At 36.8% G+C, this 27,212-nt stretch overlaps 1 protein-coding gene across 5 annotated transcripts in view; it reads right to left on the minus strand.

Annotated features, from left to right (window-relative positions):
- PDE4D (phosphodiesterase 4D) overlaps positions 1–27,212 on the minus strand; it is a 1,555,180-nt gene that overhangs the window by 448,800 nt on the left and 1,079,168 nt on the right. Inside the window, exon 1 of one of the 5 annotated variants that reach the window (XM_054489824.2) lies at positions 9,929–10,068. The exons of the other annotated variants lie outside the window; for them this stretch is intronic. Coding sequence (XP_054345799.1) covers positions 9,929–10,056 — 128 coding nt within the window. The 5' untranslated portion in view covers positions 10,057–10,068. Of the gene's footprint in view, positions 1–9,928; positions 10,069–27,212 lie in introns of those variants that run through there. 5 annotated transcript variants of the gene reach the window in all.

Genomic DNA, 27,212 nt, shown 5'->3' on the forward strand with positions numbered 1-27,212 from the left:
GGTGACTTTGAACATATACTGAAGTCAGAGAAAACAGCAACCCCAGGGCTGGAATGTCCTGCTTCCACAGGACTCATCATGCGGGATTCCCAGTATCTATCAGCCTTAGCATTCAAGTGGGTTTTTCCCCAGAGGGAAGACTTTGCTGATGAAATGAAACATCAAGCAGAAGCAAAATCTCTTGCAAATCAAAATGGCCAAGAACTCCCTTGCTAGCAGAGTATGAATCCTACCACAAGCAACAGAAGGAGAAAATTAGATTGTGTTACTCTTGATGTCATAGCCACTGGATTATTGCACAAGAAAAAACAAAACAAAACAAGAAAAGACAATGGAAACTTGAAGAGAACAAAGAGCTGCTGGTATTCACAGTGTTCTTGTTATATACATGATGGATTGCCATGGTAACACCAGTATCATATGAATCATCTTACATCGGATACCGGCACACATTGTTCAAAAATAACAGCACAAACAAGAGCACATATTTTCAGTCAGGGTAGCAGGGGGCAGGAGGGCGATTTAGGAAAACTGTTTACCTATCATAAGGGTGAGTTAAATAATTTATTATCGCACAACTGACTTTGAGACCTCCATATGTGTATGTGTGTGTTTGTGTATTTCCAACTTTTGCCTGAATTAAAAATCAATGAGTAAATGCCATATGCTTCAGTAATTCCCCATAGAATATGATAAACTGAAGTTTATACATTTTGTGAGCTGGTTTATTGTGAATTCTCACACAATCACAAGCTTAGATTTCAAGAAATCTTAGGAGAATTTTGAACATTTTCCTCATGAAAATTAGGCAAATTCATTGTTTTTTGATTCAGCCATTGCTTAGAAAGAAACATCAGAGCAGTAGAATTTGTATGTTTATACTCGAGGTCAATTATAAAACAGAGTACGTTTTAGTATAATTTACTAGTACTGAAGAAATGTGAATATTGCTATAGCAATGAAAACCAACCAACAAACACAAAGACCTTTGGGGTGGATTACATGAAAACCAGCAATGTGGAGATCACTTCAGAGGCTCTTATAGTAGTTCACATCAGTTGGCAATATTAATAAAGACAGAGTGGAAGGGACTGATATAAGAACATTATAGGTAAAAGAAGACTTGATGATGAGAGACAGTGTTAAGATAAAGGAAGATGACTAAGGTGACTACTGTTTTCTATTTTAGATAACTCTGTAGTAATCAATCCAACAAAGAAATAGAAGAAAAAGACCGGATTGTAAGAGTAAGATGATGAGTTCAATTTTGGCCATGAGAACAACTGAAATAATTTCCAAGCAGTTAGTAGGAGTTTAAAGGGGAGGAGTGGTCAGAGCTTGAGATGTATATTTGGAAGTTGCTGAAAGAACTTTTTTTAAATAAAAAACTCATTGCCTGCTAATGGAATGAATTTAATGTTTCTCCAAAAGGGTACACATGTATTTACTGTCTGATTACTTTTGTACTCTCAGTTGAAAAAAAAATGAATTTTACAAGAATTTATTGAATATCTACTATGTACCAGGACCCAGACAAAGCACCAGACTTTGTCTGGTTTAAAACATAGCCTTCAACCTCGTTTCCATGGTCCTATGATTGAACGTGGGAGGAAGCCCTTAGGCCAACAAAATACATAAATACGTAATTTCAACTGTGAGAACTGCTCAAAAGGAGACAAGAGCCCAGTAAGAGTACAAAAATAGGTACCTAACAGAGTGTGAGCATTTGGAGAATGTTTCCCTGGGGATGATGAGGCCTGAGGATGAGTAACAACATGCTCTACTGAGAACCACATGAATAAAGCACTGACCATCTTTTCAAATTCAATGCACATTCCATCTTGTCTGAGGAGCTGATTATCTTTTCGTTAGACACCTGTAACATCCTTCTCATCAAATTTCTTCTCTTTGGGGCCCTTCTCTCCATCACCACTAAACTATTTTCCTTCCTAGAGCAACCTTCTTAGGGCAATATGAAACACAACATTATGGGCCAAGTCCAAAGTCCTGACTATCGTTTCAAAGCTGTTAGTAGATTGACTGTTCACCTTTTTTGTTTTTTTTGCCTTTGAAAGGTGCCATCCTGAGCCTGGAATGCTTTGTCAGCATTCACCACTTCATTTATCACAGTTTACAAAGTACGATAAAAGGTGATAACAGAAGCTTTCCGTTTGTAGTTCATCCATGTAATAACTTTCTTCAACACAAGAGCAAAGCCATGAAAAACTAAAAAGAAAGTTCCAAAGAATTATTAAGTAATTTAATGTCTCTTATTGGATATAGAAATGGGAATATCATATAAAGGTCATCAAGATTGTGTAGTGTCTTGCACTTTGCTGACAGTAAACATTCCAAGTACTCTAACAATTCTCATTCCACTCCTTTTGGCAAGAGAGAGGCTGCACGGTTGGGTGGTGGATAAATGCTGAACTGATTGCAGAACAAAGGTTAACATTTATGACAGTTTTTATTTAACTCTAGCAGTTGGGAATAGATTTGAAAACTGACCTTTTTCTTTTTTAAACCTTAGTTGGAAAATATTACCTATTGTTTATTTCAACGTTTTAAAAACCTCAATGATAACTAAGACACAAAGAATATGTTTTTAAATTGCATTGCCAATGAATAAATTAATAAATAATCACTTGTTTCTCTCCAAAATGAAATAAAGAATTATTGGGTTAATTAGCATGTAAAAAAACAGTAGTCTCCCCTACTCATCTTCTCCAGTTTATTTTTGCCACTCTCCTCTCTGCCTCATTACACTTTAGACACCTTATCCTTTTAGTTTAACACATCAGGGCTTCATTCATATGGTTCTCAGCAGAGTATGTTGTTACTCATCTTCAGGCCTCATCATCCCCAGGGAAGCATTCTCCAAACACTCAGACTATGTTAGGGACTTATTTTTATACTCTCATTGGGTCCTTGTTTCCTTTTGAGCAGTTCTCACAATTGTAATCACATATTTATGTATTTTGTAATTGTAATGAAATTGTCCCTGTCAGAATTTCACACTGCTTCCTTCTGTTGGTGTAGGGATTCACTCTTTTCCATTCCAATTAATGCAGCATTCCATTGCCAAATTTTTTCTAAAACAATTCTTTCCATCATGCCACCCTTAAGGGGGAGGAAAGATAGAAAATATATAAATTAAGATTCATTATGATAACGCAGTAACAGACACAGAAGAAAATAAAAACAGCTAGTTAAGGAGGCACTTCCATTTGGAAATAGAAAATTATGAAAGGTTTTATAGGAAAGATCTGTGGAATGACGGGTTTCATCACAAAGTGAGGAGAGAATGGAACTCTAGGCAAAAAATAGGTATAGCTAGTAGTTATTTATACCTAAAATATACAGTATACATGGGTGACAAGGGCAATTTACAAGGATGCAGAGACGTGGAAGGGAATAGATCACGATGGCTGGGAATTTAACCTTTTTTTTTTTTTTTTTTTTTTTTTTGTTTGGTAGCCACTGAAAAGCTAGTGGTATAAGCATGGAAGCATCACGATGGCATTTTAGAAAGTGGATCTGTGGATGACAGTCAGGAAGAGGATGTTGATAGAACAGAGAGACCAGTTATAAAGTTAGCAGTTTTCAGGCAAGATAAAATGAGGGTTGGACCCAAGGTGGTAGCAGTGGAGATGGCATCAAAGGGTGAGGTGAAGGAGGAAGAGTGCACCTGCAACTGGATAGTGGTAGAACAGTTAGGCTGAGGGAGAGGAAGCATTTAGGAGGACTTTCAGGTCTGGGCCATCATAAAAAAGGACATGGGAGATGGGGAAGGTCCCTGGGTAGTAATTTTTGTGTCAAATCTATTGAGTTTGGCAGCTCTACATAGAGAAGAGAATGGGGAACTGGAGATATACATTCAAGTTAGATCTGTTACTGCTAATAATTTTTACCCAGAAGTAGGGAGAATTAGAACAAATTCTGAGGATAATTTGAAGTTTTGTTTAAAGTGAAAGGAAGGGCCTCTCATCAAAGAAAGTAGTCCCTTTGTTTTCAAAGTTTTTCCTTCATAAAACGCGTTCTTTGCTGTATTTGTCTGTTCTCATGCTGCTATGAAAAATATCCAAGACTGGATAATTTATATAGAAAGGATGTTTAATTGACTCACAGTTCCACATGGCTGGGAAGGCCTCTGGAAACTTACAATCATGGTGGAAAGCAAAGGGGAAGAAAGGCACCTTCTTCACAGGGCAGCAGGAAGGAGAAAGAGTGCCAGCAGGGGAAATGCCAGAGGCTTATAAAAACATCAGATTTCATGAGTACTCACTCACTATCACGAGAGCAGCATGGGGAAACTGCCCCCATGATTCAATTATCTGCTACTGGGTCCCTCCCACAACATATGGAGATTAAGGGAACTACAATTAAAGATGAGATTTGGGTAGGGACACAGTCAAACCATATCATTTGCTATTAGGATGAGCTGGTTATGATGAAAACACACATGTAGTCACACATTCACAATCGATGGATCCATGCATGTAGGCAAGAGTTCAGCAGAGCTTCATATACTAGGCCAACAGGATGGTCGCTTAATATATGTAAGTGTATATGTAATTTTGCCTAGTATTTTCACCACTACTTGAAAAGCATATCTCAATGTTTATTACCTAGTCTGTAGCTACAATAATGTATTTGATCATTTATTCAGCTATCTTTAATGAAATCTTAGTAGTCTCCCTACTGAAAGAATAATAAGCCCTGAAAATGCAGTAAAGCCACACTAATTCAGACAAATCAGAAGACAGGATGGTTTGAATTACTGAATGCTTTATATTATTTTAAAAGTGTAGCAGTTGTCCATTTTTAACCAGGCAAGAAAGTGTTATCTTGTGGTTACCACAAGAAAGGTAAAAGAAAGTATGTTCATGAATACCTAAAAAATATCAATTGTCTAGATATAAATAAAGGTCTTAAAAAAGCTCTGAAGTTCTCCCTGATTTAATTGATTCACATAAGGTTTTTTCCACCTTAGCACTACTGACATTTTGGGTCAAATAATTCTTTGTTGTGATAGGCTGTCGTGTGTATTATAGGAGATTTAACATCCCTATTCTTTACCTACTTGAAATCATCAGCTACTTCCCACTTATTACAATAAAAAAAGTCCCTAGACATTGCCAAATGTCCCCTGCATAGGAGGTGGAGGGTAGAATTGCCTCAGTTGAAAATCACTATGCCCCTCAATAATAATTTTAATACCTCCACTCCTCTTGATAAAAGCTATAAAAAAGCAAATGTTAGTCTAGGCCATGTCTGAATGACTATAGAGTTCAAAATCAAGTGGTTGAATTTGATAAAGATTTATTGTTTGCAATGTGTACTCGTTTTTCTTTGGTACAGAAAATGGTAAGTATTCTTCTCTGCAATGCCTCCCTCGTGCAGGTTCATGCCCATTATTGAGTCCACTTTCATGAACATGAAGCCACTAATTATTCAGGATTCACAGTCCGATTACTATCTCTCTCCACAATCATTATTAGCAAATCATTTCATGAGCACAATTTGTTATAGGCTGAATTGTGTCTACCCCAAAATTTGTATGCTGAAGCCCTAAATACCAGTATCTCAGAATGAGACTATATTTGGAGATAGGACAACTAAAGAGGAGATTAAAATTTAAATAAATCTTTAGGGTGGGACTTAATCCAGTCTGACTGATGTCCTTATAAAAGTAGGCAATTTTGACACATACAGAGATCCCAGTGATGCCTGTGCACAGAGGAAAGGCCATCAGATAACACAGTGAGAAGGTGGCCATCTGCAAGACAACCAGAGTCCTCAGGAGAAGCCAGACCTGCTGACACCTTGACCTTGGATTTCACAGCTATTGGAATTGTGAGAAAACAAATTTCTGTTGTTTAAGCCACCAAATCTGTAGTATTTTCTTATGATAGTCCTAACAAATTGATACACCATTTGAGTAAATTAATAGCTTGATGATTGGTCATAAATCTAAGTGCATGACCTTGTGATCATTCCACAAGGAGAGGTCAGGCTGGTTTACCTTCACTCACACTCATTGTATTCCTTCCTGTCTTCTGGATCTTTGTACCCTGCTTTTTTTCTGATCCCAGGGATAATAGGGAGAGCAAGCCTACCTAAAGGATTTAGAAAAACAGAGGCCAGAGAGTATACCACAACAGCTGCATCACCAGCAAGAGGGAGCACAGAGCAGGCAGCAAGGGAAGGACCCTCACCAGCACCCCCACAAGCACCCCCCCCCCACCCCACCCTGCCCCGCCAGTAATGGTGTCAAGCCACCAAAATGCAGGGAAGAAGGCAGCTGGGAGAGGTACAACATGACACCCGGCTGTGAAAAGTAGCGCTCAAGGGCACTTACTTTCCATTGCCTTGGGGTGCCAGTGGCTACTGTCTCACCACATTCACTGCTACTAGTTTTTATTTTCCATTTTGATAAAAAAAAGTGACTTTTACATTATAGCAAGACAACAGAACTGGGGCTTATATGTCATAATTTTTATAACTGATTTTATGAAATTTTGTGCTTCTATCAAATTTCTTACATTTTCTTACAGTTACAGTATTGTTTCCCTCTAGGAACTTCCCCTCTGCCACCTCCCACAGTGACTTTTTCTCCTCCTTTCTACAACTTGAAGCTACACACACACACACACACACACACACACACACACACACACACACACACGAAATATATATAAATATATACTTTTATGAATACAGAAGTGAATTATTCCAGGTTCTCCTTTGCTGACCTGGTAATGACAAAATGCATGATTCCCAACCACTTAAGCCAGTAATCTAAAGTCAGTGCTACACGCAGTTTCTACAGGGAAACAAGGAAAGGGAATTTAACTGATTCAAAAGAATAACAGAAGCAAAAATCTTGCCAAAGACTCCATACTGTGGCATACAGGGAAGTGATTTTATATACACACACACGCACACACCTGTATGCCAAAATATGTACCATGCATTTTCTAATCATTTATTTATTAAACAAACTTTTATTATTTAACCTGTTCGGGGCTCTATGCTGGACACCGGGGAAGTAACAACAACCAAGAAGTGATCCACACACTCAAAAACTTTACGGTCCAATTGGGTGAGGATGGGTTAGAAGAGCCAGATTAAATCTGATTTTTAAATCCGATTTTTAAATCTCTGTATGAAGGGCCATGCTTGATGGCTCATGCCTGTAATCCCAGCACTTTGGAAGGCCAAGGCAGGAGGGTCGTTTGAGGCCAAGTGTTTGAGAAGCAACATAGCAACATAGCAAGACCCAGTCTCTCTAAAAACAAACAAACAAAAAATAGCCTGGCACAGTGACCTCAACTACTTGGTAAGCTGAAGTGGATCACTTGAGCCCAGGAGTTCTAGGCTGCCCTGATCTATGATTGCTACTGCACTCCAGTCTGGCCAGCAGACACAGACCCTGTCTCAAAAAAATAAAGAAAAAAAAAAAAAAGAAATTGCTATACTAAAATTGAGACATAAAAGCTTCATAAAATTGAAAGAAAATTATATTTCCTACAAAAGAAAAAGTGGAACAGTAGAATTTACAGAGGCTACCAAAAATTAAAAGGAAAACATTTTTAAATTGCAAATATAGAAAGTAATTATAATCACAGATGGTAGGGTTGTCATTCTCTTCAACACTGAGTTTACTTAAGATTTAGTATGTTAACTGCTTTCTTGATGTCTTCATTGCTGCTCTTGAAATAAAAATTGAGACCAATTAAATGATCATGTGGTCATGTGTCTAATCTAGGTGATTTTCTAATAATTTGGGAATTATTTCCCTGTGTTCCAAGAAAAACATGCTATTCTTTCAAGAAGTCATTATTTTATAAGGATATACTTAGCTTTAAATCGAGCTATGTTTTGCACTTATGCATTTGATTTCCTACTTCATTTTCTCTATGGATTTTAGTGAAAAGCCAATTTTTTTTTAGTTTTTATTTTTTGTCAGCACAATCTCTGCTTCTTTGGATAGGCTGAAATATCAACTCATAGCTACTCTTCTTTAGATGTCTTTCCCTCCCTCCCTTCCATCCTTCCTTTCTCAGTTTTTTTTTTAGTAATTAGAAAACAATTTTCTTTCTGCCAAAAACCACAACCAAGATGATACGAAATAAACATAAACATGCTACTTTAGATAAATCTTAGTCCCAGAAAGCATTCTGAAAAAGAACCATTCAAAATTTAGGTCGATTTTAGTGAATCTAAGATGATGACCCACCATTCCAAGTGTATTGTTTTCTCAACAGATTCAAAAGAAGTTGAGGTTTTAAAATTTACAACTTAAAAAAAATGAGTAACAGAATAAAAAGACAACCTCTATGATTTGGATGTTCTTCCATTCATTCATCCACCCCTCTAACTATTGTTTTCATTACATGTTTGTTGTCATATTTATCCTTTCGTAGAATAAAAGCTCCAGATGTAATAATTTAAGTCAACTTTTTATATGAAATTTATTTAATTGATTTACTAGCCATAGATAATGTATTCTACTGAAAGAAAAGTTGGATCTGGTATTTTTACAAATCCCAAAATCTATACAATTAAATACTAATTATTGTAAAATGCCTTTCAAATATATTTTCTTGTAAAATACACTGTAATGCCCAATTTTAAGCCTAAATAGGTAAATGTCTGAAATTTTCTGGGTCTATGCATATACACAATATACATAAAAACATAATTTGACTGACTTGTATAAAAAGTTGATTACTTTAAAGCAGAAAAATTAAGGTAATATGAACAGGGACATCAGATATCCATGTGGATTTTGCAACTTGTATGGGTTTGTAGTATCGTCCCACCAACTAAAGAAGGGAATGAGGTAACTGACAGCAACTAAGCCATGTTGGGTGTCTTAGGACACACTTTTCTGAATGTATTTTAAAATAGTTGCTTGGTGCTGCTAGCCTGTCATAAAGTCAAATAGTGATAGAGCTGGACAGAAAAGCCTTGATACTCTGGAAAAAAGAATAAAATATTGTCTCTCACAAAAATCAGAAAACTTTCTGAAGGTTTAGAAACTTTTTAATCACTTAAACATCCTTCATGTTTATAAGGTAAAATCTGGCAAAATGCATGCTTTGTAAGTTTGTGTAGGTATAATTAGAGAAAGAAAAGTGGAAGAGTAAGATAGTAATGACAGTTTCCAAGTAAAATACACTGCTTTTAGAATTTTGGATTTTCATTATGTGGATTCATAAAATTATGGAGAAGTGGAATTTTCACAGAGAGAATGGAACATCTTTATAAATGCTTCTGAAGTTCATTGTTAATTGCTGAAGAAAATGACGTTGTATAAAACCAAAATTGAGTGGTGACTTTTGGACATATTAGTTAACTATATCATCGCTATTCTGATACTACATAAAAAGGGTGGGGCGGGGGTAGAACACAGATCTAAAATGACAACTTTTTTATAGGAAAAATATATAACCTTGTTCTGCCCTCCCTAGCAACTACAGGAAAACAAATGTTTTTGTAGAATTATAACACATTTATTGCATTAATGTGTTATGATGCATTAAGGAATGTCACATGTAGATTATGAGTTACTGGGCATCTGGTATAAATAGCCATATAGCCATCAATAAATATATCCATTATTTGGCTAAATCCTCTTTCAAATTCTCATCATGGGTGATTTTGATGGCAATACAAGCACTGACAATCTCTCAAATTCTTAAAATCTACAGACCTTGAAACCAGATCAGCTTTTGCTAAATAGCTAAACTATTTCCAGCTTTCCTCTCTGGTTAATTTTTTTCCCAACTATCCAGTGTGTTGAATAAAAACTAACTTCTCACCCTGACTCTCCCAGTTCAGCAGACATCCAAAGCAGTTACCAAAGGGCAACAAAACACATTTTCACTGACAAACAACTAGAGGAAAGGAAAGCAGTTACCGTCTCCTCTGTGGCTTAATATCAATAGGCATGTTGATCGCGTATGGTGATCCATGAACATAAGCGCTTCGGAATCTAGCCACCTTCCCCAGAGTCAGGTACTCACAGCTGCTTGGCAAACTCATCATATCCAAAAGGCAAGAAGTAAAAGCAAATCTGAGTAGTCAGACCAGCATTCCTGGGAAGGCTGGAAAGAACATGTCAGATAATAGATTTCAGACATATGCTGCTCACTGGTTGCCCGGTGCTTCTTTGCTTCAAAAGTAAACGCGTGTTTCTCGGAGGCTAAATGTACTACCTTGTTTTCTGTTCATTCTGTTCATGGATACAGGAAGCTTGTTGCTTATTTCTAACCAGGCTCATGCTCTGACCAATTATTGGCTGAGTAGTTAAAGTAGAAATTCTGTAGCTCCACAAAAGCCTATTTCCACTCAGACCAAATCTCTGAGTAGGCAGCAAGGTTTTATCCATTTTTGTCTAACGTCGAAAAGAACGTCAACCTAATGTAATAGTAGTTTGGTAATCAGAGTTATTTACCTGTAAACAAAGCATGCATATCTGATAGGAAGGAAATAATTATTTGCTATATTTTCAAAGAGGGAATATTGTTCACTAAACTGTTATAGATACTTAGAAAATGAGATGGGTATGTGGAAATGTTATGGGCGGTTTTCCAATTCTCTGGTAAAAAAATTGTGGGTTCTTATTCATAAATTACTATTCATGATAGAACGGAACTTAGCCTCTCAGGAACATAAAAACAGTAAGCAAATGTCTTTATTCACTAAAACGCTGATGATGATACACATTTTTTTCCTCGTTTAAAACACTCTTTGAGAAATGCAACTTCTACCTGCACTTTGAATGAAGATCTATGGAAAAATTGATAGTGAATGTTACTAATTCTTTGTAAACTGTTTTTTCATAACAGTGAAAAATAAGTTGGAGAAATTAGAAAGGATATTAAATAATTCTACTGAAGGCAGCAGGGTCTTAGAGAAATGCTGTATCTTTAGCCCACAGTTTTTCTAGCCTTTATGCCAGTTGCTAGAGTTATAGCAACAAAACCACAAGTGTTCAGGGTAATGAGAGCAGCAGGTGTGCAGAGTATTCTGTGAGATAATTTTTATTTTGAAAAATTATTTCTTATCCTGGATTTGAATAGACACGCCAGTTTATTTAAGCATCCTGGGACCTGGGTAAACATAAAGTGTGTTGAAAAAGGGCTACATTTTATTCTTCAGTAGTCAAATTCAGACACTATTGGATTTAAACAAGAGACACTGCTCAAATCCAGAAATTTTAAGTTTGAAATAGTAGATAATTTTCCTTTTTTTAAATCTTTTGTTTTAGGTTTGGGAGTACACGTGAAGGTTTGTTACATAGGTAAACTTGTGCCATGGGGATTTGTTGTACAGATTATTTCATCATCCAGATATCAAACCCAGTACCCAATAGTTATCTTTTCTGCTTCTCTCCCTCCTCCCACCCTTCATCCTCAAGTAGACCCCAGGGTCTGTGTCCTTCTTTGTGTTCATGAGTTCTCATCATTTATCTCCCACTTGTAAGTGAGATCATGTGGTATTTGGTTTTCTGTTCTTGTGTTAGTTTGCTAAGGATAATAGCCTTCAGTTCCATCCATATCCCTGCAAAAGACATGCTCTCATTCTTTTTTATGGCTGCATAGTATTTACCATTTCTATGCAATAATTTTCTTTCTTATATTTTAGGTTTCAATTACAAAATTATACATGCTATTTTTTTAACATGCCAAATGACACAGAAATGTGTAGATAAAAAAGATTGTTGTCTTTTCCCTTCCTTGGTAGGACTAATGGAAGGGAAAAGACAGCAAACTGTTTATTTATACAAATATAAATATACCACACACAATACACAAACCCTCACACATGGATAGGGATTCTCCTTCCTTTTTTAATAAAGTGGACTCATACTACATATAATCCTTTATTAATATTATTATTAAGTCAATCATGAAAAATTTATTTTTGTGAATGCATAGAGACCTAGTGAGTTCTTTTCAATAGATATATGATTCCATGGCATAAATGTACCATTATTTATTCAATGAGTACTTTATTGATGGACATATAATTTCGGACTCATATAAACAATAAACACATTTGCTAATATATTCTTACTGATTGGTGCTTGTATTTCTGAAAATGGATTGCTAGCTTACAAATTGTGCACATTTTTCCCTTTAATAGGCCGTGGAAGTTCATATTCCCACAGTCATGTTGGAAGATGTCAACTCCTCCACACTCCTGCCAAGACTATCAATTGTTATTCAAGTTTATTTCTTTATAGTATGAAAATAAGGTAGGCAGCTCTCTGAAATATCCAGTGATTGCATATGGTTCCTTGCTGAAATAAAACTATTATTAAGGTGCCACAAAAGTAAGAACAGCCTTTCTGAACTGAAATATATATTGGGACATCAATAAACATCTTAGAAAGGCTTTGCACAGGTGTACAAAGGCAGAAGTCTGGACTCTCATCAGAATGAGAGAACACTCAATGCAAAGTTGGTAAACAGTAAATAATTTTTATTAATTTGCATAATTATGAAGAGAGTAAATATGGTGAAAATCCTGTTATGTTTTTACTCTTCAGTGTATTTTTCTTAATGGGAATAATATTCCATAATTTGGGAGAAACGTCACTAATTTTACAATATGGATGTAATGCCTAATGACTGCCAACTAATTGTGATGTATGACTGTGTGTAATTTGTAGATTTTGCATAAAGAGGCTCTTTGGACATACTCCTTCATTTGAGAGTCTGAAAAACAAAAGCGCAATGAAGCATTTTCACGTGCCAGCTAATTTAGGAGAATGCCCAGTAGAAGAGAATAAGATTTGCTTCACATAAAAATTTCCTAGGAGGGGTAACAATCAAAAATTGAAGAATAAGATATAAACCTCTATGATAGAGATCTATGTGTCCTATGATGGGTAAAATTCCATAGTTTTCTTAGCAGGGGCATTTTTGTTTGTACCCAGGTAATTATTTACCAAAAGCCTGGCAGGGGCTCCTGGGGATTACCTGTACTTAAATTTGGATGAGAGAGGATTACTGCTAAACTCCAGCCTGCCAAAAATTCAGAATCTGTGAGAACTCTGGCCAACTAGCAGGAGGTGGCCTTTAAGGGAAGAAAATGGAATCTTTCTATCTTTAACAATTCCCTTTCTTTGGGGCTGGAGAGAGGTAGTTGGGGACTTGATCTTTAGGAAAATAAGAACACACTGGAGAGTTTAATTTCATCCAAAGATTAGAGCTACCATCCATACCAGGCCTACCTCCAAATAAGGCTCAAATCTCATTAAGGAATGGCCATGATTGCCCATCTATGTTTTGTTTGTTTTTGCATACTGGGATTTCTGTGGAAGACAGGTATGGAGCCTAGCACAAATCTCTCTTATCATCCTCATGATTCTAAGCTCTTGAGAACATTAAAACAAAAGGAGAACTCACATGAAAGTATCTGGAACATCAATTTTCATCACTATGCTAGACGTTGCAATGTTAATAATGCCCTGCACAGCAATTAAAAGTAATTGCTAGCAAGCGGCAATTTCAATCCATAGGACTTTTCTTCTAATAACTGGAATAATACATATTAATTAAGGTTCTTTCAGCCTTTAACTCTACCCTGGCCTACGTTTAGCAATTTTAAATGCTGGAGGAACTTCTTTAGGATGTTTCTAAAGAAGTCTCATCTTTAGGATGAGTCTATCATCTGTTAATGACCACATCAGAGCATAAGAATTGACAGAATGATTTCCCCTGGCTTATGGCTTGGAAGACTCTTCTTCCCTCCCCAACCCTTGTGTTTTCTGCTCATACCTGGACTGGAGACCCATGAAAATTGGGGTTTGCATCTGCTCTCAATTCTTAGAGTTGTTCTTGATTTTGAGCTCTACACTTACTGGTCAATGCATCCAATGAATTGGCTTTAAATATTCTTTATGTGCTGAAAAACTCCCACCTCTTTATTCAGAGTTCACATTTTTCTGCTGTTATCATCAGCTGCATATGAGAAAATTCCACTTGTAAGTTCCATAGCTAGTTCATTTGAGCATTTATAATGTAATTCAAATCAACTCTGTTCCTCCCCTCCTCCATGCCCTCTCCCCACCACATTTCTTCTTATATTCCCTGGTACTGGCCACCATTCAGCCAATAACCAGACAATAACTGCTAATCAGGTCACAAACCCTAGAGACATGAATACTATTGATAGTAACAATAATATTAATAGTCAATAGATAATAGCTAACACTGATCAGATGCATTCAATGTGTTAGGCACTGTGGTTGGCAGGTTGACTAATTCTCATAAAATATGAGTTGGGCACTATTATTATACCATTTTTCAGATGAGAAAAACAAGACACTGAGGGATAAGATATATACCCAAGGTCACATAGAGTGTTAAGTGGTGGAGTCAGAGTTAGGAACCAATTCTTCTGATTGCAGAGACCAGACTATATCTTCTACCTCTCTACACATTCTTTAATCTCTCTCTTAATTATCTTTTCCCCCTATGTTTTGCCTAGAGTTAATATTTCCAATTTTTCCTCCTCAAATCTATCCTTCACTTGCCTACCAGGATTATCTTAAAATGGAAATCTTAGCAAACTCACGCAAGGACATGAATATGTGAGTCCTTTGCTTGAAATTATCCAATAGTTCCACATTTAGTAATGAAGTTCAAAATTTAAATTCCAATACTCAGCACAGAGATGCTCTATTGTTTTGCTCTCCCTTCCTCTCCTGTATTAGCCACAAATAACACTTGGTAGTGTCCTTCCTGTACACGGTCTGTTCTTCTGCCCCACTGGGGCTTCCCAAATGATAGGTACCCTGGCAAGAACATTTTTCTCTTTCTTCTCTGGCTGGCTAACTCCTTTTAAGTGTAATCTCTTCCAAAAAACATTCTTCATTCCTCAGTTTTACTTAGATGCCTCTCATCTATTTTCCCAACTCATATGACTTTAGCACACTGTTTCATAGCTGTTCATGCATTTACAACTCTTCCCCATGACTTTTCTTGAGGGCAGGAATTCTGCCTTCTTTGACTTTGTAATCCCAGAACCTAAAACAACATTTGCTTATTGAATAAGATAGCTGAAATTGTAAGGTCCTGATGCTCCAAAGAACTGTCCAAGTCTTTCCTGAACTCCCTTCTCAGTTACTTTCCCAAGAATAATTATAAATATTTGACAACTGAAATACATTGGAAGTAGTGCAGCTATTCATCATATGCAATCAAACAGAAATACTTTGCAAAGAGTACCCAGAGGAACATGAGAGCAACATCTTTTCTCAGGAAGCAAGGGATGAATGTGGATTTTAATTAGAGGTGATGGAGATGTGCCTGCCTGGGCTATCAGTTTCAGTTCAGTAAAGAAAAGTTATCCAAATACTTGAATAAGCTCAGTATAATGCCATTATTTAATCATGCTCTGTGTTCTGAGAGTGTACTGGCAAATTCAAAATTAATTAATCACTCTTCTATTAAAGGTCAGCTACTTACGTTCATACACTAGCTTTTCTTGCTAATCTACTCTTAAACACTGCATATATTACACTTTGCACAGTCTTACACACAATGGCTACAGTCAGAAGGAAATAACAGTGCAAATGAAGATTTAACTATCATGAAGGTCATCACAGTGTCTTACAAAATAATAAAAAGATGTAAATATCTTTAATGCCCAACTACTTAAAATAAGGAATAGCCAATCAATGTGAATATCATGAATCCATTAAAGTAATGATATTGAAAAAATTCCTTGGTATTTACCTAAATGAGTTGAAAACTTACATCCAAACAAAAGTCTTCATCAATTGAAACAAACATACTATTCTAGTAAAAGATGTTAACATACCGATGGATATGTAGTTTCTCAGAAATTTTATTAGCATGACCCAATCTCTCAGACTGTAAAAACTGTTGAGACTGAATTGTATGTCTTCTTTGAAGTTAAAGAACATAAAATCCCATAAATCAGCTAGTCAGCAGGCCCACTTAATTTTATAACAAGGATAACTTTTGATCAAATCAATCAACTGTTTTGTTTTTATAAGCAGGTAAGTTTGAGATGAATGAAGCATAAGGTCTCATCTTTTTAAAAATGTTTTATTCTCCAGCTAATGGAGCCTCTTTGAGAGCGGTTTCTCTCAAAATATTATTTTACTATTAACTGTCATTGCCTCCAAAACCCAACAGAAACCCATTGGTCACATAAAGGCAAGTTTATTAAACCTACTTAAGTAAAGGAGAAAATCACATGGACAGATACCTTAGAAGAGGAAGTTAGTGAATCAGGTATCTAAGTAAGTTTTGTTTGTTCTGCTTTGTTAAATACAAGGACAGGAAAGTAGGCCTGGTCCAAGTGCCGTTTAACAGGTACCGGAAATTATGTTGGTTTCAGTTCTCCCATCCAACAAAAGCCCTTAGCTACCGGTAATCTTATCTCAGCAAACCTATTATATATCCAAAGTTTAGGCTGAGCTAAAGCAGCAACAAAACCAACTGAATAAAATGATGCTCATTCATTGAAATTTCAGGTAGGCCCACACAATTCATATTTCCAAGCTCTTTATAAGCTGTTTGAATGTTAAATGGAGTGGCATTTTGCTTTAGAATGTACAGAAATTGAAACAAATGAGTTTAATATACACAACAGGCTTTGACAACATGACTTCTTCGACAGATGTCCTATACTACTTCCCACACTTTCATCCTTAAAAAGCATAGTCTACTTGCCAAGATACAAACGGTTGCCAATATTCAGCTGCAAAAGAATTTCCACTGGTAGGTACCAGTGGAAAGAATTAAAACACTTTAAACATATTTCCAAATAACCAAATGTATCATTATAAAGTTGTAAGATAAAAAATAATCATGCTGCAAGTTCTTACTCTGTCAACTAGCTAGTTCAGCAAAGAGGAGGGGTCTTTGGCAAACAAGGCTCTATATTTGGTTGCCAGATGACTTTTTAAAATCTGTCAATTCATTTTTCTACCCCAACCAGCCAGCCAGCATTAGTTGAGCATCTACTATGTATACACACAAGAAGTAGATGGCATAACTCCTATCTAGGAAAAAAAAAAAGCATACAATTCATTTGATGTGCAATTCATGCATCAAAACAGGACTGATTTCAATTGACAATATTATGAGATAGAAATAAAAGTGGTACAGCATCAGTGTATTAGTCTGTTCTCATGCTGCTATGAAGAAATGCCTGAGACTGGGCAATTTATAAAGAAAAGAGGTTTAATTGACTCACAGTTTTGCATGGCTGGGGAAGCCTCAGGAAACTTACAATCATGGCAGAAGGCACCTCTTCACAGGGTGGCAGGAGAGAGAATGAGTGCCAGCAGGGGAAACGCTAGAAGCTTATAAAACCAGCAGATCTCATGAGAAACTCACTATCATGACAGCTGCATGGGGGAAACTGCTCCCATGATTCAATTACCTCCCACTGGGTCCCTCCTACAACACATGGGAATTGTTGGCTGAACTATAAAATTGGAACTATAGGAATTATAGAAATGAACTATAACTCAATGGGAACTAGGATTCAAGATGAGATATGGGTGGGTACACAGCCAAATCATATCAGTGATTCTATTTGAAACCTTGTGGCTGGCTAACATCACATCAAGCTTAATTCAGCTTGCACCATCATTTACTGCTTTTTATTGTATTTTTAATGTTCTCTATTCTAGAGCGAATTCTGAACCACAAGATAGGAAGATATATGACTTGACTTTAAATTCACCACAGTGTCCTGTACACTGTTCTATATATATTGCTACAGTGCCTAGTATGTGTCTCTGAAAATAGTAGATGTAAGGTAAATATGTTACTAAAAAGATGTGCAACCATATTTTACATTTGTTGAGCTTTTAAACTAGGGGACTTTACTCTTCAGTTTGTCTGAATAGTATACAGCTATTGTCCTGGAATGATGATTAAATAGTGCCTCCTTTTACTTTTGCAATATTATTGCTTGGATTATAAATTATCTGGTTATCTTCTGGCTCTGGAACTGCACACTTACAAGGTTGTCTCAACCACTTGCTGAATGCATCTCAGAGGCAAAGACTGAGGCTTACTCAGTATTGCTTCTCCAAATCTATTTCTGTACTCCACCTCTTCTAGGGTCTGCATCAATGATCCAAGGGGAAAAGAAACAAATAATAGAGAAACTCATAATAAACTAAATCAGATTGAACGCATCTAGAAAAGAAACAAAAGTGATCCACATGGAGATAAATTAGGCAGGCAAATATTGACCTGAATGTTCTCCTAAATGTAAATGAAAGGACTATAAATCATGCTGCTATAAAGACACATGCACACGTATGTTTATTGCAGCATTATTCACAATAGCAAAGACTTGGAACCAACCCAAATGTCCAACAATGATAGACTGGATTAAGAAAATGTGGCACATATACACCATGGAATACTATGCAGCCAGAAAAAATGATGAGTTCACGTCCTTTGTAGGGACATGGATGAAATTGGAAATCATCATTCTCAGTAAACTATCGCAAGAACAAAAAACCAAACACCGCATATTCTCACTCATAGGTGGGAATTGAACAATGAGAACACATGGACACAGGAAGGGGAACATCACACTCTGGGGACTGTTGTGGGGTGAGGGGAGGGGGGAGGGATAGCATTGGGAGATATACCTAATGCTAGATGACGAGTTGGTGGGTGCAGCGCACCAGCATGGCACATGTATACATATGTAACTAACCTGCACATTGCGCACATGTACCATAAAACCTAAAGTATAATAATAATAATAATAATAATAAAAGAAAAAAAAAGTTCTCTCCTTGTATTTAAATCCATACAGCAGTGAAATATCATTGTCATTGTCGAATATCTCTAGATCCCTGAGTTTATTCAGCACAATTACAAAGTTATTTGTATGCAGGGAGAGATCAAGAATGAATATGTTGAGGCTGGGTGCAGTGGCTCACATCTGTAATCCCAGCACTTTGGGAAGCCAACGTGGGCGGATTACTTGAGGTCAGGAATTCGAGACCAGCTTGATCACCATGGTGAAACCTCGTCTCTACCAAAAATACAAAAATTAGCTGCGCATGGTGGCACACATCTGTAATTCCAGCTACTTCAGAGGCTGAGGCAGGAGAATTGCTTGAATCCGGGAGCCAGAGGTTGCAGTGAGTGAAGATCGTGCCACTGCACTCCAGCCTGGGTGACAGAGCAAGACTCTGTCAAAAAAAAAAAAAAAAAAAAAAAAAGAATGCGGATGTTGGTTTCAGAGCCAAGTGACTTTGAGTCACAACCCTGCACTGCCATAAATGGCTTAGGTAACCCTGGGGAAGAAATAACACCTTTCTGGTATCAGTTTCCATGACACTTAGGCCTTATTCACTCATTCAACAAATATTTATCAAGTTACTATTCTAGGCTCTGGGTACCCAGTAGCAAATAGAACACATGCAAATATTCCTGCCTTTATGGAGCTGACATTCCAGTAGAGATAAGTAAATGGACATAGTAAGTAAAATATATAAGAGAAATGATAACTGATACAGAGGAAAATACAGCAGGGAAGGAGCCCAAGGAGTTCAGGGATGGGGTGAGAAGAGGGACTGCTTTGCTGCCATGGAGCCCTTAGGGTTGGGGTATAGGGGACATGGGATGACTGAGAGGCTGGTCTTCCTGTGATGATTGACTCAAAAAGGGATAAAAGGGTAGAAAAGACTCTGTAGAGGTAAGCAGGTAGGTGCAGGCATGGGCAGTGGTTGGAACACTGCTTGTTAAATAAATTAGGAAGTGAGTGAATGAATGAATACCTTCCATAGATATTAGCTGCTATCCTAAGATATAGCAAATCTGTCACCTGAGAAAATAATCCAATGAAGCTAATGTGACCTAGAGCTTAACCATTAAGATTCTGTAAGTTTCTAAACTGAAACATCTCTCTTAATTAATGAAAGAGATTCATTTTTTCTGTCATGATTCATTCCTTTCTTGATAGACTATTGCTACGTTATCACTAGATAATTTAATATATGCAATTGTGATTTAGCAGTCACTTAAAGTTTTCATATTAAATTTGATGAATTAATCCCAAATCTAGGTAATATAGAATGTAAAGGCAATAATGGAAAACATAAAGTGGTGACAAATTAAGAGTAAATTAGTTACAAGTAGCCTAAGACCTTACTACCTTAATTATTTAGCAACAGAAAATGGTGCTAACATTTTAAACACCTTTACTTATTCCCATCCGAAAAATAATCAGTTACAAATGCATAGAATAGTCACTACTGATAACAATTATAACTAATATCTATGGAACATTTACTTGGTGCCATCAAGGACTATTCTAAGAATTTTTCATGTAACACTGGTCGCGGTGGCTCACGCCTATCATCCCAGCACTTGGGGAGGCTGAGGCGGGCGGATCATCTGAGGTTGGGAGTTCAAGACCATCCTGACCAACATGGGGAAATCCCATCTCTACTGAGAATACAAAGTTAGTGTGCATAGTGGCGTATGCCTCTAATGCCAGCTATTCAGGAGGCTGAGGCAGGAGAACTGCTTGAACCTGGGAGGCGGAGGTTGTGGTGAGCCGAGATTGCACCACCGCACTCCAGCCTGGGCAACAAATGCGAAACTCCATCTCAAAAACAAACAAACAAACAAACAAAAAAAAACAAATTTTCATGCAACAGATCCTCATAGTTAAAAGGTTCATTAGAAGCCATGGGAAATGCAGTCTTCCCCTAATGCATGAACAGCCTTGAAGGAAAAACAAGTATCTGGTTCTGGCATGAGGAGCCCTGTTTCATGGTGCAGTATGCTTACCTTTGAGCAGATTTAAATATTGAAAAGTTCTTTGTATCAAACTAAATTTCACCTTTCTAAAAGTGCTACTCTTTGATCATAGTCATTCAAAAACAAGCCTGAGTCTTATTTATTTATTTAGAAGTAGGGTCTCACTCTGTCACCCAGGCGGAAGTGCAGGAGTGTGATCTCGGCTCACTGCAGCCTCCACAGCCTGGGCTCCAGCAATCCTCCCACCTCAGCCTCCTGAGTAGCTGGAATTACAGGCATGGGCCACTGCGCGAGCTAATTTTTTAAAAATTTTTAGTAGAGACAGTGATTCACCATGTTGTCCAGGCTGGTCTTGAACCCCTGGACTCCAGCGATCCACCTGCCTTGGCCTCCCAAAGTGCTGCAATTACAGGCGTGAGCCACTGCACCTGGCCCTGAATCTTTTTAATATGACAACCTCAGATTATCTAAACAGGAGTTTTTATTCTCTCCCTTTTCCAGGCCACATCAGTCTCAGTTCTTTTGGCAGTTCCTAATACATCATGATCTCCAGATGCTTCACCATCCTGGCAACACCCTTCTGGACTGATTGCTCCTTGTTGATTTCCTCTTAACCTGTGGTATCTGAAATGAATCCCACACCCCAGGTGTGATATGACTATTGCAGGGCAGAGAATGTCAGTCAGCTTAATTTCTCTGCTGTACATCTATGAATAAGGCTTAAGACAGAATTCCTCACATATTCTTCATTTACATGCCATCACCCTTGGGCCTCTACCATCCAATTCTAATTAACTGTGAACTTGATATTGCAGTCATTTTTATTAGCAAGCTTAAATAACTATTGACTCTGACTTTACATTCCAGTGTATTTACTATCTCTTTATGTTTCTGTATATTTGTTTGATTGGATGAATGGTCTTCCATCCAGGCAAATATTTAGTCTTTACTCAGTATTCTTTATCTATGTTGTTCAACTAGGAAAAAACACACTTAATAGTATTTTTATCCAATTCACACATCCATTATAGCTACCACAAGATACTTTTGCAAATATTTTACCAAAATAAAAAATTCACTATTCATACAGCATATTCCTGCGTTACCAGACAAGTCATAGTGAGATTATGGCTAGTTTTGAGTAAAGTGGGAAATGCAAATGATAACAATGGGCTTTGGGACCATTTTTTATTAATGAAAGATAAGACTTTGTGCGAAAGAGGTAAAATAAATGATAGGCAGTATCTTGGAAGATCATTCAGATATTAAATTGACTTTGTAATATAGAAAACCAATTTAGTTGAGACCAAGGCAGTGTAACTTGTGGGGAACATCAAATAGTGAACACAGACTGGGAAATGAAAATGCGGTTTGACAACATCTAAGTTTTCATAACAGATAAGCTAGGGACAAATCAGCAAGTTAACAGCTTAATACAAACTCAAGGAGGTCAAATTGCAACATCAGGGTCTTTGAGCTCATTTTCCCTTGAAAGAGATTAAATGAGAGCTCATACTCACTGTGAAGAGTGACACCCAGAGAAAATTCACAGGAGCACATAATGTGACTGAACAAATATTTAAATAAGTTGGTACCTTTTTGCCTGGAGGTGAGAAGACAGCGGTGATTTAACAACATGTTTTGGAGACTTTCTGCAAAAATTAATGATGCCTATTACATTCTACCTTCTCTTAGGAAATATAAAAATATGTGATTTTAAAGAAAAGCAGAGGCAATAGATGCAGCAACCTAGGAAGGTTACCTGGCAGTAGAGGGTCATTAAGCACTGGGTTCTTGTTGGGGAAATTTTCAAAATATCTTCAAGGACCTATTTGTCCACACCCAATTGCCATAGAAGTTCACAGAGGAAAAGCCCAAGCTAAGAGTAGATCATTTATATCACCGAATTAGGTGTGGGTTGAAGTCATTGGCCCATACCATCTTGCTACTAAAAGCAACTCTTTTTAACCTTTTCCCACCACTATACATCATTAAAAAGTCAATCACTTAATTATAATTTATTTTGACCTCAGAAAAACCCAGCTGAGTGGGAAATTTCAACAGATACGAGAGAAAAATAAAATGGCCCCTGTCCACACAAAGCTTACAATACTTTTTAGAAGAAATGACTTAAACACAATAAATTTACAGTCAATGTGAGATAGTACATACTGTGTGGCTCAAACATAAAATGTTATAAGAGTTCAGGGAATGTAAAATCAATGCCCGCATGAAGTAAACTAATTCAGTTTACACAGCGACTCTTTTGCTAATCTCATTCCAGGCAGACAACAGAATGCCTGAAAAAAAATTGATTGTGTAGTTTCTAGAATATGAGTATGACAATCTGATCATTTTTCTTATGAATAGACACAAAGAAATAGATAAAGACAGCAAATGTTATACTCAAAGGCTTACATAATGTTACCTTCAAAGATGGCATATGTTTGCACTTTATTTTTTATTTCCATAAAAGAAATGGCAGAATTCCTGAACAGCATGTTCCATTTAGAAATAAAAGCATGTACTCTCTTGTTCTCCTTTCCAATACTGGAAAATCAATAGTGTGATTATATGGAGACAGAAAAGGCCGGGTCATCTGAACTAACAGTATCATTGCTATTATTAATAATAGATTGCAGTATCTAGAATTTATTTAACATGTGATTATTTTGCCATCATGAACAATGTTAATCCCCAAAAGAACAGATGGTACAACCATATTTTAAATTATTCAATGAAGTGTGTTTTTTAAATCACAAATGTGTATGAGCAGAGTGGATGCATTTGAAATTTAACCCTTGCTTATATTTTTGCTGTCATACAGTCTAAGAGATAACCAGTCAACGGAGAAGTGTCCTTTTCTCTTTCTTGACCTTTTGGATACAATGATGATAGAAAATAGGTAATGAGGGGAAAAAAATCACAGAATTTCATATGGAAATTTTTTTAAAGAGAGAAAACAAGAGAAATACATGACTTGTTTTGGGTGGTACAAGAGGGTAACACTAAGGTGGCAGTCTCTTCTCAGTGAGTTAGTAAACATTAAACTATTGAGATAAAACAGGAAGCTATCTAAGCCCACTCTCCTTCTATAATTACACACTCTTCACAGGGAACTATAATTTTAGCGAGCTCCATGAATGCTTAGAAGATCATGATAGTCAGGGTACTTGTCTTTTTGCTTTGGGCTATTCATACTTAGAGCATAGTGAGAAAACAAGAGAAAGCTTCTCTGGGGTTTTTCTAAAGATATCACATGCAAACCCTGGGCTTGGCTACAGACCTTGGGCCTTGCTCATAGATATGGATAAATTGGAATATGATACTAATGCAGAAAGTTAACAAAGGGAAATGCTATGACCGGAAAGGTGTAGGATGGAGTGGGTAAATTGGTCCTCCTTGGATCAAATATGGACAGCAGGCCTGAGTTTGTCCAACATATTTTTAATTTTGTTTTTCCTTTTGATCCAACATTTAAAGCACACAGAAAATGTCACATTAAAGTTGAGATTTGGGCTTCTTTTGAATGTTTACGAGGTTTAAAACCTTGAGTTCCCAGTCGGGCGCGGTGGCTCACGCCTGTAATCCCAGCACTTTGGGAGGCCAAGGTGGGCGGATCAAGAGGTCAGGTGAACGAGACTATCCTGGCTAACACGGTAAAACCCCGTCTCTACTAAAAACACAAAAAATTAGCCAGGCGTGATGTCAGGTGTCTGTAGTTCCAGCTACTCTGGAGGCTGAGGCAGGAGAATGGCGTGAATCTGGGAGGCGGAGCTTGCAGCGAGCCGAGATCGCGCCACTGCACTCCAGCCTGGGTGACAGAGCGAGAGTATGTCTCAAAAACAAACAAACAAAAATACCTAGAGTTCCCCTCCCTACATATTGCCAGCTATCTCCTTCAGATGGGTCAAGCATTCTCCAGTTTGACAATCTCCTTTCAAGTTCTGTAACTCAGATACATTTCTTCCTGGTTCTGTAAGTATTTAATCTGAAGGCCTTTCAAGTAAAACTGAGTTAGGAAAAAGTAAATCTGCTACCACCTGGTCAAACTCTAACCAAAACATCTCTAAAACCAAGCACTTTTAGAGAATGTCCTGTCCTTCCCACCACAATTTACTTACCTACCGGGAACTATTTTCAACTCTTTACGAAGCACTAAACCTGAATTCCAATCGATCTGGAATTACCTCATTTGTTATGTATCAAAAATTCTCTAATATATTATGAAAAAACCTAGGTTTTATTTACCAATGTATACCCATATTTAAATCAAGATAAATAAATCAATTTTAGTTAAGGAAGAATCATTCAGTACCACATTTTTCATGCATTCAAGAAACATATCCAGTTTATGCTGGCAAATACTCTCCCAATGGTACTGACATATATTGTTCATCTGGCTTATGGTGACATATCTGAAGTTTCTGAATAATTCTGTTCCCAACATTTGTATGGTATTAAATTGACCCTATGCAGGCTGAACTGCCTGAAAATACAGATTCTGTTGCAATTTGTCTGTAGTTGTAAAGAAAGTCAGTTATTTAATCAGAATTTAAGAAGACTTCTACATGACCTTGATAATACCAATGACTTAGTGAAAATTATTTGACATAATACAGACAAAAATAACACAGTTAACAGAATGTAGCCTTTTTGAGTAGTTTCCGGCAACATGTAAGCATAGTCTAAATCCAGTCTTAATCGAATGCTTCAGATTAGCAAAAATTCATAGTTTGGGAATTATGTCATGTTGCTTATATAGAATTTATTTATTTATTTATTTACCTACCTATATGTGGAAACAGGATATAATTCACTTTTGAAAAATATATTACTGCCATCTGCCTCACAATATAATTTCTTTTTGATGGCTAGAAATACTAAAGAAGAAGAGAAAGTATGATACACATCAGTGATTTTTAAAGCAGTCTTTTATCTGCCCCATGGTCATACACACCCGAGTGTTGAGTAGCTATAAATGAATTCCCATGGTTGGTTTAAAGATAGAGTCCCCAGTAACTAAATAACTGAGCTAATATAATTTGCCAGTTTTGGCTTCTGATATAACAGAGGCAATTGTTTAAGAAAGCATAATGTAAAAATTTTTTAATTAAAAATAGCTGTAAAGACAATTTAATTTGGTCATTGTGCTATATGTATACACATATATTATATAACAGATACAATTTTTTATGTATAAAAATATATAGACAAATATCAATGGATCATTCTATTTATATTCTTTATAAGTACTTAAGTAACTTAATAATTTTAACACTTATAAGTGTTACCTATAAAGTAACAAGAGTGATTCTTCAAAAATATATACCATATGCAAATTCAAACCAATGTTTCTTAAATATTTATTTCACTGAAAAAAATATAGTGAATTCTATTAGGATTAAAGACATTTTTGACATTCTCTTTGGGAATTATCATTACAGGCCACTTCCAGTGTGCACAAGAAAACTGCCTCTTAATTTTATAGTTACTTCTCATTTTGACTCAAAATAGCATTTGCTAATTGGATCATCAACTTTAATCATCAGGCTTAATGCCAAAGGACTTTTGGCAGCTTCATAGAACCAGATAAACCTTCAACATATGGAGATTTGTCATCAATGCATTTCAAAACATGTAGCAAAGGCTCTTTTGAAGGTAAGTTCAAGAGGGGAATCCCTGAAATGTTTGAACAATGGCAATATCCTTGAGATATTACTAGTATGGAGCTCCCCACAGGCATCATTTAGAAAGGCTCAAACTCCATTAGATTAATGGGTAAGTTCTGCTGTGTTCTAGCCAGTCTTTCTGCCTCTTTTCTCTTCGGTTCATGTGTGTTTTTAAAATAGTAAAACAAAATGTGTGTAATTTCCAGAGTCAATGTCAGAGGTTCACACTCTGTTTAGACTTTTTGGTTGTGCAGATTTTAACACAATCGCGAAAATGTCTCATCAGAAATAATGAAAAATAGTTATCGCTTTCACATTCCTTTAGTGCACATTCCTTTGCAGCATCCATGCAGGTGCATTAGAGATTTGCTTTTTGGGTAACCTAATGAGGGTCAGACTGGTCAGCCTGTGGGTGCTACCTCTGCAGTTTACTACCCCAACCCTCTGGTGCTGTGAGATGGGTCAGACTTGGCAGTGGCCAAGATTGATGTTATGTGGACTTTCGAGTTCATGAAGCAAAATCCAAGAATCTTACCTTCATTGAACATGGCTACAGCTGAATCCATCAGCTGTTCTTTCCCTGATTTACCTCCCTGTACTTTCTCATCTGGTAAACTCCTAGTTATTCTTCAAGATTCCACTGTGATTTCTACTCCATGTGCAAGATTGCTTGCTGGAATGGAGAAAAGGTGAGTGTAGGGAAGGTAAAGCAAACACTCCCTCATTTAGCTATTAATTC

The sequence above is a fragment of the Pongo pygmaeus genome, chromosome 4, assembly GCF_028885625.2.
Source record: "Pongo pygmaeus isolate AG05252 chromosome 4, NHGRI_mPonPyg2-v2.0_pri, whole genome shotgun sequence".
Lineage (NCBI taxonomy): Eukaryota > Metazoa > Chordata > Mammalia > Primates > Hominidae > Pongo > Pongo pygmaeus.